At 43.1% G+C, this 13163-nt stretch overlaps 1 protein-coding gene across 1 annotated transcript in view; it reads left to right on the top strand.

Moving 5' to 3' along the window:
- Positions 1-420: 420 nt before the first annotated feature.
- The window catches only part of LOC308288670 (uncharacterized protein), a gene marked incomplete at its 3' end in the record, with an annotated part of 13189 nt that continues 446 nt past the window's right edge, over positions 421-13163 (top strand). The window contains exons 1-10 of the mRNA XM_080730141.1: positions 421-495; positions 1468-2105; positions 2621-2897; positions 6803-7622; positions 10066-10150; positions 10308-10654; positions 10865-10903; positions 11153-11360; positions 11455-11561; positions 11997-12068. Coding sequence (XP_080586267.1) covers positions 2627-2897; positions 6803-7622; positions 10066-10150; positions 10308-10654; positions 10865-10903; positions 11153-11360; positions 11455-11561; positions 11997-12068 — 1949 coding nt within the window. The 5' untranslated portion in view covers positions 421-495; positions 1468-2105; positions 2621-2626. The remainder of the gene's footprint in view (positions 496-1467; positions 2106-2620; positions 2898-6802; positions 7623-10065; positions 10151-10307; positions 10655-10864; positions 10904-11152; positions 11361-11454; positions 11562-11996; positions 12069-13163) is intronic.

Here is a 13163-nt window from a genome sequence, read left to right on the forward strand (position 1 = left end):
CACTGATACGGACACTGTTTTGAAAAAAATATATAATAAAGTATTATTGTTGTTGTTATTATTATTAGTATCGTAGTAATGTTTGTAAATATATTTTAAGTAGGCTAGTAGATAATGCGCAAATCACAGAACAGAATCACTGTCATCACTGGTAACATAGCAACAGGCGAGCCGCCATAAAACGTGTCTTAACTGCTGACAACTGTCGTGGAAAACCTTCTTTTTCGGCAATGGGTCCCAAACCGGAAGCAGTTACATCCAATCTAAAGTACATCTTTCACAATAAGACAATTTGTTTCGATGGTCTGTTTCGGAAACAATGCACTAGTCTACACAAGCTCTTCATTACGGTGTCGGTGAATTTTATTTTGAAAAGTAGAACAGGACGTTTTGAGAAGAACTAGATTACTAGAATAATGGAGAAGCTGTCCCAGAAAATGACGGTTCTTTGATTTATTTATTTTTTGGAATTATCATCTCGCCGCCATAACGGAGGTGTGTATCGTCTCATTGTCACTGCTGTTGTTCCTTTCATTCTCGTGTTAGTTTTTGTGCTTGCGCTTGCGAGCGAGTATGTATGTGCGTGCGTGTTCGTGTGCAGATTTACTGCTGCTAGCGTTTGCTAAAGCAAAGGCCCCCTTTATTTATGTATATATGTGTATGCATATATGTATAATGTATGTATTATGTATACAAAGGCCTATTCACCTATTACGTCGGTATAACTGGTGCAAGCGATTAAATCCACTATCGCACTCCACTATTTGTATTTTTAAAGACCCCGATGTGTGTGTCTGATCCAGGATCAGCCTGGCTTACAAAGTGCTTTTGTGGAGGTACACTGTGCTTTGTTAAACCATAGAATCACATGTGATAACAACAACATGACGGGACGGGTTCCCCTTTGTCTCATGTTTGCGCTGCTGCCAACAAGCTGTACAGTACAGTATGGCTGTACTGGACAGCTCGCAGTGTGGCCACTGGTACATTCTACCCCTTTAGAGTCTACTGGTAGAAGACTCTGGTTGTACTGGTGAGCTGAGCTCTCAGTGGACACTGGTAGATGAACTCTCTCTCTCTATCAATCTTCCTATTAATTACTGCACTATAGCAAAACATTTATGTAGTAAACCTGTTTTCAGTTAACCTTTTTCTGTCACTTAAAGTAAACCTGTTTTCAGTTAACCTTTTTCTGTCACCTAAAGTAAACCTGTTTTCACTTAACCTTTCTGTAACTCCAAAAATCAATTGAGTTCAGTGGACCTTTTCTGTCCCTTTTCTGATTGGACAATACAATTGGTCATGCTTTACTGGACAATGACATCAAAATATCTAATATAATGGTAAAGACGTAATTCATTTCCCAGCAGATCACTTGCGGCTTTCCGCAAGTGATTTCCCAGAATTACACCTTTCTAGTTTCTTTTAATTCCTGAACTCCAACCCATCCGCCTGTCTGTCCTCCAGTGTCCCCATGCTGTCTCCATCGTCAACGGAGTCCGGAGGAGTCCCAAAGGGACCGGACTCCCTGCCTCACCCCGCACCTCCCCCGCAGATGCACCGACCACCCCTCCCTGTCGTCCGGACCAGTCCTCACTCACAGATGCATCACGGGACGCCGCTTTGTCTCCGCAAGGAGTTCCAGGGTGAAGGCTCAGCTCTGTCCAATCTAGAGACCCGGCGCCCGGCCGGATCGCAGCCCGCTGCTTGGTCCTGTGATAAGCTGAAGATCAAGGACTTCCCACAGTCCAATTCTAGCAATCATCCTTGCACATCGGAGGCGGTTCCCAGCAGTTCCCGCCGGAAACAGTCTGCGGCGTCTTCCTTTGACCCTTACGCTCAAACCAAACATCAGGAAGTGTTCCATAATTTGCCATCGCCCCCCCACGCTCATCATCACCTCTTCACTCCCCTCAAAATGTCCCCCCAGTGCCAAGAACACAGTCGGATCGGAACAGCTCCGTTGATCCAAAACACCAATTCCTTTCTGGTCCTGGCCGAGGGCAGGTTACCGCTTGCCTATCAGGTTGGCCAATCGGCAACTTCGCCAAGACAGTCAACCGGTCATTCAGCCAACCAGAAGATGCTAACGTTGGACAGTCAAGGTAATTGAAGTGCTACAGTTCCATACTTGGGGGCAACTTAGCTAAATTATCAAAAGTATATGGCTATATGCCATTATGTAAATAGGAGATTTACAAATGCGTACTGTACTGTTGCGTACTGTTAGAATTACAATCATGGGAATAGATTTACAAACATGTATGTTTGATTTAAAAGCATGTGCGTTTGATTTACAAAAAAATATATATATATTAGATTTATGAACATGTAAATTGCATTCATTCACATACACTTAAGGTTTACACACATTTACTCTACATTAAATTTTAATTTTTAGGATTCACGCTCAAAATCAGCCAAATTGCCGTTTAAATTGTTAGTTATTTAGCTAACAGACCTCTCTTCTCCTACTCTCTCCTCCGTCTCCTACTGTCTCCTCTTCCATGTCCTTCCAGGGAAAGTAACCGAAGCTCCTCCGTGGAATTTCACCTCCTCCTTTTCTCCTCCTTTAACCACCGCCTCCCCTCCTTTCCCCTCAACTGCACCTCCTGTCCAGCCTCCTATGTCCTCCTTCCTTCCTACTTCACCTCCCTCTCCCTCCCTCCATCAGTTCCTCACAGCGCAACAAGCTGAGTTCAAGCAGTTCCTGGTGGATGCGCTTGCTCCGTTGTCCCAGCGTCTGGAGTCGCTGGAACGCCGCGTGGAGGGCTTGTGCGAACAGGGTGTCACCCATGGCAAAGACCTGGCTCAGCTGTCCAACCAGGTGGAGCGTCTGTGCAGCAGCACTCGAGTGAAAACCAAGCGCACGCGTTCCCTTCCTGGACCTGGGAGAGGTGAGCTGATTTAGAAAGACAGCAGGGTGGGGCGCCCGCTAGGGATGGGTACCTTTCACCTTTGAATCGATACAATACCTTTTTTTGATACTTGGGAATCGATATGATACAGTTTTCGATAGTTTCAATTTATTATTATCATTATTATTATTATTATTATTTGCCTATATATATATTCTATAGGTTATTTTACACAACACAATAAGTTATTAAGACCACCTAAGACAGTGGTTCAGTCATTTTCATGTCAAGTAGTAGTAGTTGATATGACTACTATTACTGTTACTATGGCTGCTATTGTATAATTATACAATTGCATTGTTTGTCTACAAAAGAATATACACATTCTTTTTACAGCTAGGCTATTGATACTGTTGAAGTTTTATTATTATAGACACATGTATCTACGCATCCCGCGACTACCAATCATGTTTTTGATACGATACATAAAGGCTTTCTCTTCAACACTGAAAGATTGGGGACTTTCACTCTCGCTGCTGCCTGCAGCGAGCGGAGAGGGGGAGAGAGGGAGAGTTGAGGTGATGATGATCACAGTGTCACTGGCAGAGAGTATAGACGTTGGATCATCATAATAATAAACATTATAGGCTATTGTCGGCTATTTAATTTTTCACAGTAACGAGTGTAGCCTACTAAAGCAGTCATTAAACTTTCAGTAGCACAACTGTTACAGATGTGACCGTCCAGGGGTGCGTTCAAGAGTACGATGTACCGTTCGTTTTGATGTGAACCGATACTCGATAGTACTGAGATCATGCGTTCGATACCATTAAAAGTATCGACGTCGGTACTTAACCCTGCGTGTCACTCCCCATCTCAGTCTACTTTCCTATCAATAATGGCATAAAAGCCCAAAAACTAATCTTAAAAAAAGAATGATGACATTGCTCCAAGAAGGGGTTATTTTGAGGTGGTTTGCGTTTGTGCCATTGCATGTGACTATGCAGGCCAGTGTGTGACCTGCATGGTTTGCCACATGTGGTGCAGATGAAGTCCACACATGAGGGAGGGGGGGGGGGGGCTGCAGCATGCTGGTGTTGCTTGCTTTACACGTTGCTGTTTTCTCCTCTGTGTTCTGCACCTGGAGGTGTGCGGTGCCCTTGTGACAGCCAGGTCCCCCAGTGCAGAGGGTTGGATAGCACAGCGCTTCAGGAGGGTTTTTATTAACACACTGTCACCTGAAAGAGCGATACTCAGCTTTACAAAGATGGAGAGATTGACAGAAGAAAGTAAGAACATCATTAAAAAAAAAACATGGACAAATGCAAGCTGTGTGACACCTAGTTGGCCTGCTACTACTACAGCTCAGCAACAACAGTGCACATGAATTTGAAGATTTCAAGCCATTTTAGTTGCACAGCCACAGCCTCCTTGTATTTACAAGACTTTTGCAGACTCCTGAAGCAACTTGCAGGTGTTTGAACAGCGGAGTTGCTGTGACAGGGTATATTAAAACAAACTTGAAACACCAGATTCTCCACACAGAGCAGTCGTTGCACATTTCAGAGAGCTAAACACCACCGGTAGCAGCTCTTCCTTTAGCTCTTCCGTCACGCTTCAGTTGTCATACTTCAGTTAGATAAAGGACCTTTTTTTTACAGTTTTGTGACTCCTTGATCACAGCACTACAGCAACACAGGCAGTTAAACAGAAACGGCAACAGCAAATGTTATTCCAAACTTCTTTTGACGTGATTTATTGACCCCTTTGTCCTCTGAATGACCTCTTATTTATCTTGTTGTATTGTTTCTTTCTATTAAGTGCATGTCTAGTTGTTTTCTGCATCCTTTCCCTTATGCATGCATCTATGTTTACGATTGTATGCATGCCCACTTGTATGTATTTTATTAATTGTTTTTGCAGTATTTAGCTTTTACTAAACGTTTGTTTTTGGTTAAGCTGTGATTTTTGATGCACACATCTTTATCTTAGTTAATTTTCTATCCTTATTTACTCTTTTTTATTCTCCCCATTTCTTTCTGTTTTCTTAGTCTGCATGGTTGTCTGTTTTGTCTGTGCTCCTTTTTTTGTATTAAAATCAATAAAAGCAACGGTAACAGCAAAACCTGCCAGAAATGTCCATCTACAGTTTTTCACGATTGTTAAACAGCTTTCTCAAAACTGCACACACAAAATTGTAAACCTCACACTCCCTTCTCAAGATGACTCTTTTAAATCAAATCAAATCAAATCACTTAACTGTCTTAACAAAATGTAACTCATGTTTTCATTTGGTACACACAGCCATATTTTCAAATGACACATACCATTCATTGAGTACACACAACTAAGCATTTGCTGCACACTACCAAGCAAACTGAAGTGCACATTTGAAAACAGTTGTCGAAATGGAACACACCATATGAATGACAATGACTCTGGAGTATGAGCTATTTCTCCTTTTCTGTAAAATGATTCAGTGTAGGCCTACCTTTTATAGTCGAACATAAAACAGCACACGAATATGCATCCAAAAGGTTTTATTTGGGTACATGATTCATCATGCCTCCGGACAAAAAACAAAAGAAATCAAAATACTTGTACAGTACTTGGTCTAATACTTACCAGGATACTGTCACCACAATACTATCCTGGTGACAACATCCTCGTATTTGTATTTCAAATCTCTTTGTGTATTTTGTGCCCATCTGCCTCTGGTTCCTGTCTCATTGTTCAGTTGTTCAACTGAACATTGTGTGTAGTGTTTAGACAACAAGGTGATGTGTAATTGATTTTTTGTTGAAATTCTGAAATCTTAACTTCCCTGAGTCCCCATCTTTAAACCAATCCAGTGACTTTGATTGGTGCAGGGCTGAGCATGTATCAGATTGTAAATACCGTACCATATCTATTTCACTCAGATTAGGTTATCATCCCTAACCCTTAAATTCAACAAATTCTTTCAATGGACTAAAATCTTGTTTTATTTGATGGCCTTCCTGCCCTGGCATTTGGCCTTTGTGCCCTCAAAAAATGAACAAGACCAAAGGCCAATAGTCTGTGGCCTTAGGGTTTTTTCGTGCTAATCAGTCTAAAAGCGCCAAATTTTGCACATTTGGCGCTTTTAGACTGATTAGCACGAAATTATCATTCTATCTCCCTAAGGCCCCCGACTACAAGTGGTATTACCCCTAAAATGACGAAATTCCAGGCCTGGTTACGACTTAACTTTCTTCGACTTCACTGTAGGAGTTTTAGATGAGTGAAATGTATTTTACATTAGACATGACAGGAAAAAAAATCTTCCCATTCTCAATACCTGCCTCTTTTCCTCGGGTCTGTGTCAATATGCCAACGGGCCGGTATGCCGACGAATAAACCTAACCCTAACTCTAAACCTAACCTCAGTAACCGTGACGAGTAACTAACCTGCCGACGCTACTCGGAACAACGGACCGGCGGAACAATGAGCGGACCCCCTTTTCCTCATTAACTGGATGGAAAATAGTAGTAATCTATTAATTAAATGGCAATCTGGGAACCCATCGGCAAACAAAGGAGGAAAGAATTCTTTGAATTCAGTTTCTGGCTGCTGAATCTTTCTTGGGAGATGAATGAAATGGTACCACACATGCACCATCGATACGCTGCCATTGCCATTGTTCTGCACTGCTCCTGTAAATGATTTGTTGGGGTTCACTTTCAAACCAGTAAGCATGGGTTTTATTCAACGGTAGACAATATAAATGGATATTTTTCATTTGGGTTTGCAAGTAGATCATAACATTATATTGGATACAACATCGATTCAGACAGTAGAGTAGAATACTAGATCATAAATTAGATACAACATCCATCACAGTAAACTATACATTAGACAACATTAAGATTCAGAACTGTGCTATATGTCTAATTGTTGATTTATTTTTATTTTTGGTGAACAGGCGACCAGGACGATTTTGCCGTGACTCCAAGCTCCGCCCCCTCACACAGTAACCTTGCTCCTTCTGCCGACAACAACAAGCTGCGCCCGTTTCCTCACCTTGGGGCCCCGCTTGCATCTGCTCCCGCCAATATTGCAGAGGGCAAAGGGCACTTGGGGTCGTGCGCCACCGAGCGGAAGGTGCGGGGCTTCTCCCCGGTGACGGACAGCGACGAGGAGGATGGACGCAGGGACGCCCTCGCCTGGCTGGTCCGCTCTGTGCTAAGCGACACAGAGTCCTGTGGCTCGGCCTCCTCTGGTGTCGAGGAGCCGAGTGCGATTCCCCCTGTGTCCTGCCCTTCACCCCTCACTCCCTCGCTCCATCAAACTCGGATGACAGGAGGTGGGAAACGGGACGTACCGTCGTCCGTTGAACCGCAAGGCAGCATCTCGAGAAGGGAAATAATAAGCAGAGAAGGAGGAGGAGGAGGAGGAGGAGAGGATTCGATCAGGGGAGGAGGGCAGAGGTTTGTGCGATGTATGGGGGTGTCGCTCCCGAGGGGAGGTGGAGAGGAGGGTCTGTCCCCTCTGCGTCTGACCCTACGCAACCTTCAAGGGGAAACAACGCATCCGGAAGCCAGCAGCCAATCTTCGGGCAAGGCTCTAAGTATTTTCGGCCATTCAAAAGGCCACTCCAAGCTGATGGCCGGCGAGAGGAACGGCTCATCCAAGAACCTCCTGGTGTCGATGGGATCTGATCACCCAGAAGGCCACACAGCACTGCTGCTCCAGTTGGCAAAGACTGCTAGTCGGGTGGTGGGATGCAAGAGCCCGACTCACAGGTAGCAACAAAGAGACTAGCTTAAATATTACCAACAAACTACACAGCCAATGAAAGACATGATACTACCAACAAACTTAAGGAGCCAAAGAGAGACAAGCTTAACTACTACCACAATATTCAACAGCCTAAGAGAAAGCTTAATGTGCTACCAACAAACTACAGAAGCCAAATGGAGACAGGCTTTTTACTATAACCAAAACAGCCTAAAGTTGTGTTGTTTAGAGAGAGTTGACAATTTGTCTGACTGCACATCCAGTGGACCCTTTGTCAAGTCCCACCCATGGTTGTGCTCCTCTTCACACCCATTGATTGCTGTTTCTTGGTTGAACAAAAATCCTGTCTCCATCCAATACCATTGAAATAATATGTTTTTCAGTTGCTTTGTATTGATGTTCTGTGTATTCAATTCTTATTTTAGACTTGGTGTCAGTAAAAAGGAACATCTCAGGTGCAGTATAGTGACTGGGCATACCAAAAATTATCTTTTAGCAAATTCAACATAAACAACCATATAGGGCGGAACCAGGGCAGAAAGAGCCTGCTGGTTGGTTGGTTAGTCGGGGACCAACCAGAAGGCTGGAGGCTCCACAAAGGGTGGATTGGGCACAGTCATGTGAAACTGTCGCGTTTGTGCTCGTCACATGCCTGCACGCTGCGAAAGATGAAATGGATTCAATGTTTTGCTGTGCGATATGTAGAAATACATGTGTTCACTTGAGGATCCAAGTGAGTACGCAGGCGTAGTGTTGCTCCCCATGTGAAAAGACCTTAACCCTGTGCTCATACTGGCCGCTATCGCCTAGAGGGATGGGCAACTTTGATGATGGCGAGGGCCACTATATTTTCACTTTCACTCCAGAGGGCCACATTGCATATTGCTACGTCCTACTTTGTCTTTCTAGTATCTCATACAAAAGAAGCAAAAATAGCAGATCTACAAGCTCAAAACGCATCGCGCTGCGATGCGTTTTGAGCTTGTAGATCGGCTATTTTTTCTTCTTTTGAATTGGAATCCTGATTTTTTTTTTGTTATTTTTTAATTGGAATCCTGAAATGTAACATTTTGATTTAATTTCAAACGCATTTAGTTATATATTCATGTTAACTTTATGAACTTAAATACAAATACATTGGACATAAAAAGAATACTACTATACTAGTCATTAAGCTACTAATATAGTCTGACGGAATTAAACCAGGTCATGTTAGGAATTGTAACAGCTGAAATCAATAATATATCAGTATTCCGGTATTAACCTGCGGGCCACATTAAGCGAAGGTGGGGGCCGCATGTGGCCCCCGGGCCGCCAGTTGCCCATGTATGGCCTAGACCTTATTGAGCTTGCAGCCAACTTGTCTGCTAATGTAGTTTTGTGTGGAGTGTGTGGAGTGCTGGAGATTAATAGCTGCCTGTTAAGAAGCAATCTGTATTTCACAGCAAAACATTGTTTCTGATATCATTTTAGGCAAGACCTACGCCCTGTAGTTGGTCAATATTGATTAATATCACTTTCACAAATCACAATAGGTTTAGATGTTTAACAGTATTTGGGACCTTCCATGCAGTATACTAGTTGCCGCCATCAAGGTATCCTCCTATATGTACTGTTTGTAAAAGCAGACCTACTGTATATATGGACTAGTAGACCATTTATAGGCTAGATTTGGTCCAGTACTGTGAGCTCTTGACAGCTCATGTCAGCAGCCATGCCTGACAGGAGAGCTCACATGGGGGTAGGAGAAGTGTAGATAGTTTTTGTCCATCTCTGGTAGTGCTGAAGAACAATGGCAGCTTTTCTGTGAATAATCTATATTTTCACCTACTGTATATAGTACAACCAAACATGCATTTTAGGACATTTAGACATTTGTCCTGATAGGTTGTAGCTTTAATTGCATAAAGTTAATAAAAAGTAATTTATTTTAATTCAATTAAAATAAAAACAATTCAAAGTCACAGTAATGCTGGCAGCCGCTGCGCCACACCATGTTGCTTACTGGCGGTCCCTTTGTCGTTTGTTGTTGCGTCTGGTGTAAATGCACGGCAATACCTAATTTATATGCCGTCGTACGACAAAGTATTAATCAGGCTGCTTAGTTAAGAGAGACACGTTTAACTACTACCTACAGTACATACGGTGGCAGTTAAAGAGAGACTAGTCTAGTGTGGCCAAATGATCAGAGATCTCTGCCTACTGATACGTGTGGGGAAATCTAAGTTAATTGAATGGGCTTGGAGGCCAGAGAAAACCAGCATTAACAAACCTACGCCACTGCTCTGGCAATCTGGTATCCATCCATCTGATATCATCCCATATGAAGTTCATTGCTTTACCCAGTTTTAGACTGTCACTGATTAGATTATCACTGTGAATTTAGATGCCTCCAGACCTATGAGTCAGTCTGCATTATTACTTTACTTGTTTCTTCTCTCTCTTAAGGTCTCCCTCTGATAGTCTCATCTGCCCTCTGCCCTACAGGAAGAGTCAGTTAAAAGGGAGTTGTCTGGGATACAGCACACTCAAGGTCAGAGTTTAAAAAACTGCTTTCTTTTTAAAATGCCTTTGTTTCCACTCCTCCTCAATACAATACTCCAGCACAACCGCAGTCTTCTACTGTTTGTTAATGGGAGCTCCCAGTACAACCACAGTGTTATAATGTTGGTTCCTCTGTCCTGTTGTAGTCTCTTGGCAACATAGACCTGAAGGCCTCCAGCCACCAATTCCACACCTCCAAAACTGTTAACAGCCAATGGGAATTGTCCGACCTGTTGAGCGGCAATTGGAAAGCGTCCTTCTCGCTACCTCGCAGAGGGGGTTCCATCAAGTTGCGATCCCTGAAAGCCATGCCGGCACTCTCATCCAAGTCCAGGGCATCCCGCCTCTGGCTCCACCCCCTGCTCTTGCGGCTCTCTGCCGCTGCCGTGGAGATGGTGAAGTGTCGTGTTATGGATGGATGCACATCGTGGCCCAAACCTCTACCCCCTCTAAAAGATTACACAGCTCCACCTGGATTGGACAACGACCACAGGTGTGCATTATGTGTATTATTACTATTGCTGTGTGCTGCTGCTACTGCTACTACTACTACTGCGTCTTCTATTGCTACTTATGTTAATAATACTACCCCACTAGAAGAGATTTTCTTATTTCAACTTGAAAACGCAGAGTTGATGCAGTAATCATGACATTAAAAATGGAAATAATAATCATGATAATACTGTTGTTTTCTATTTTCAAGTTACAACCTACCGATTAAACAAGAGCCCTCCACAACCAGGTGAGCTTAGTTTGGTCTTTAAATTAATTTACATATGGAGTTTATGTAGATAATATTGTTCATAGGAATTTTTCAGCAATATAGGTCCTACGAGAATTGGACTGCCTGCTTGAGATTCAAAAAAAGTTTGAGAACCACTGCTACTACAAGGGAGTCTCATCCCAGACTTGCCCTTACGTTCCTTTGCACAAAAAAATATATATATATATTTCATGCACAAAAAAATTACCACTTCTCTTCTTGTCTCAGCTCCGCAGCTTCCGTGACGATCCGGCGACGGCACAGAACCCGTAGCGTGACTAAACGGGCCGATCGCAGCCCGGGGAGCCTGTCCCCATCCCATTACAGCCCCAAAGCCCTCGTCCAATCGGAGATGCGTCCTGTTTTTGCGCTGGCTAACGCCAAGTACCCCGGACTCCACGGACGTGGCACCAGTATGCGCGGCTCTGGAATAGAGGTATGTGTACCGTCCATTGCTCTGAATTACTAGCAGAGAGGTGGGGTGCGAGACAGTCTAATAAGGGTTCGGTTCTCTCTCTCTCTCTCAGCAGCCAGCTTTGATGGACAGCTCTAAGTGCGTATCTCAGATCAGAATAAGGAAGGTGGTTCCGAAACCTGACACCAACTTGACACCTATGGGCCTTCCCAAACCCAAAAGGTTTGACATTGACACTCTATTTGATCTTAGTGTATCTATCTTTATTATGATTATTAAGGGGACTGCCCATAAGTCCGAAGGTTCATTAGTCCGAATTTAGTCAGGGTTACTGTGGTTAAGGTTAGAGTTAGAGTTAGGCATAGTATTCTTAACAAATTCGGACTAATGAACCTTTGGACTAATGAACCTTTGGACCAATGCCATGGCACCGATTATTAAAATGATGACGCATCAGTAGCATATAATATACATTAGAGTCTAATGTATATCATATGCTACTGTTGTGTCCAACTTTAAATTTTACTATTGTATAATATTTATTATTACGGTATTCTACCATTGTCTGTAGAACAATAAAAGATATTATACAATCGTAGAATATAAAGAATGTAAGCAGAATATACATTTGATGGCTGTTTGTTTTTCTTTCTCCAGATTGAAGAAAAAAGAATTCAGTCTGGAAGAGATTTACACCAACAAGAACTACAAATCTCCAGCGTCCAACAGGTCAGCAAAAAGTACAATTATCAATCTTGGAGGTCCTAAAAGTCATTCCACAAATCTGTTTAGACTGTATTTAGGGCGGATTCACACTGCAGTCCGATTGATTTGAGCTGTTCCCGAAAACAGTTGCCTGGTCCCCGGACTCCCCGCTGACCAGCATTCACATTGGCCAAATTTCTTCTGTGCCTGGACTCCCTGGAGTAGTCAACTGTAATTGTATTTGTGTGCCTCCCGGGGGCACTGTTGACTATGGGACTTTGGGAGGTATAAAACGCCATGTCACAGAAGAAGAGTATCTTGTCAGAATTTACAGCGAATATTAAAGTTTTACTGTGTTCCTGACGTTATCTTGAGTTGTAACAATAACAGAACAACAATACACAACCAAAGCAGTGTGTGCTGACTGTCTTTGAAACATCACAATGAAACGCCGTCTGTAATCATCGCATAACAGTAACGTCACTGTTGCATCCTTGGTATCTTAATAGTGACGTCGCGGACCAATCCTTGTTATTGTCATCCTTGCTGAACCGTCACCACTTCCTTGTTTATGGAACGATAGCTTCACATTGCAGCGCACTGTTCTTGAGGACGCCCCAAACGGACTCGAGACTACCTCCGGAGGTGGTCTCGGGGCCGGCGTTTCTGAGGACAGTACGCAGGCTTCACACTATCAAAACATCTGCCAAGTAGCCTCGAGTGCGCACTCGAGACCATAGTGTGAATCCGCCCTTAGTGTATGTTTGCTACAACCAACGTGGGATTCATGAAAGTCTGTGTCGAGGTGTATCAGATTCCACCTGTTTGTAAATCAAATGCGTGTTCATGTGCAGTTGTGTAACGACCCCCCCGACGCAAAGTAACAAATGTTTGGCATATACATTTTGTTTGAGGTTTGCCAGTGGCACTATTGGAATTGATTTTGGATGACGAATATGGCTTTCCAATAACAGCCAACCATGTGTTGTGCCATTTACGAGTGCCTTGGAGCAGACATGAGTTTGTGTGTACCCAACAAAAAGATTCACGTACAAAGAATAATGATGTATCAAACTATGCTCATGGAAACTCTTGTATATACGCTTTAGTATCAAATCT

The sequence above is a fragment of the Nannobrachium achirus genome (genome assembly GCF_963921795.1).
Source record: "Nannobrachium achirus genome assembly, chromosome: 7".
Taxonomy (NCBI): Eukaryota; Metazoa; Chordata; class Actinopteri; order Myctophiformes; family Myctophidae; genus Nannobrachium; species Nannobrachium achirus.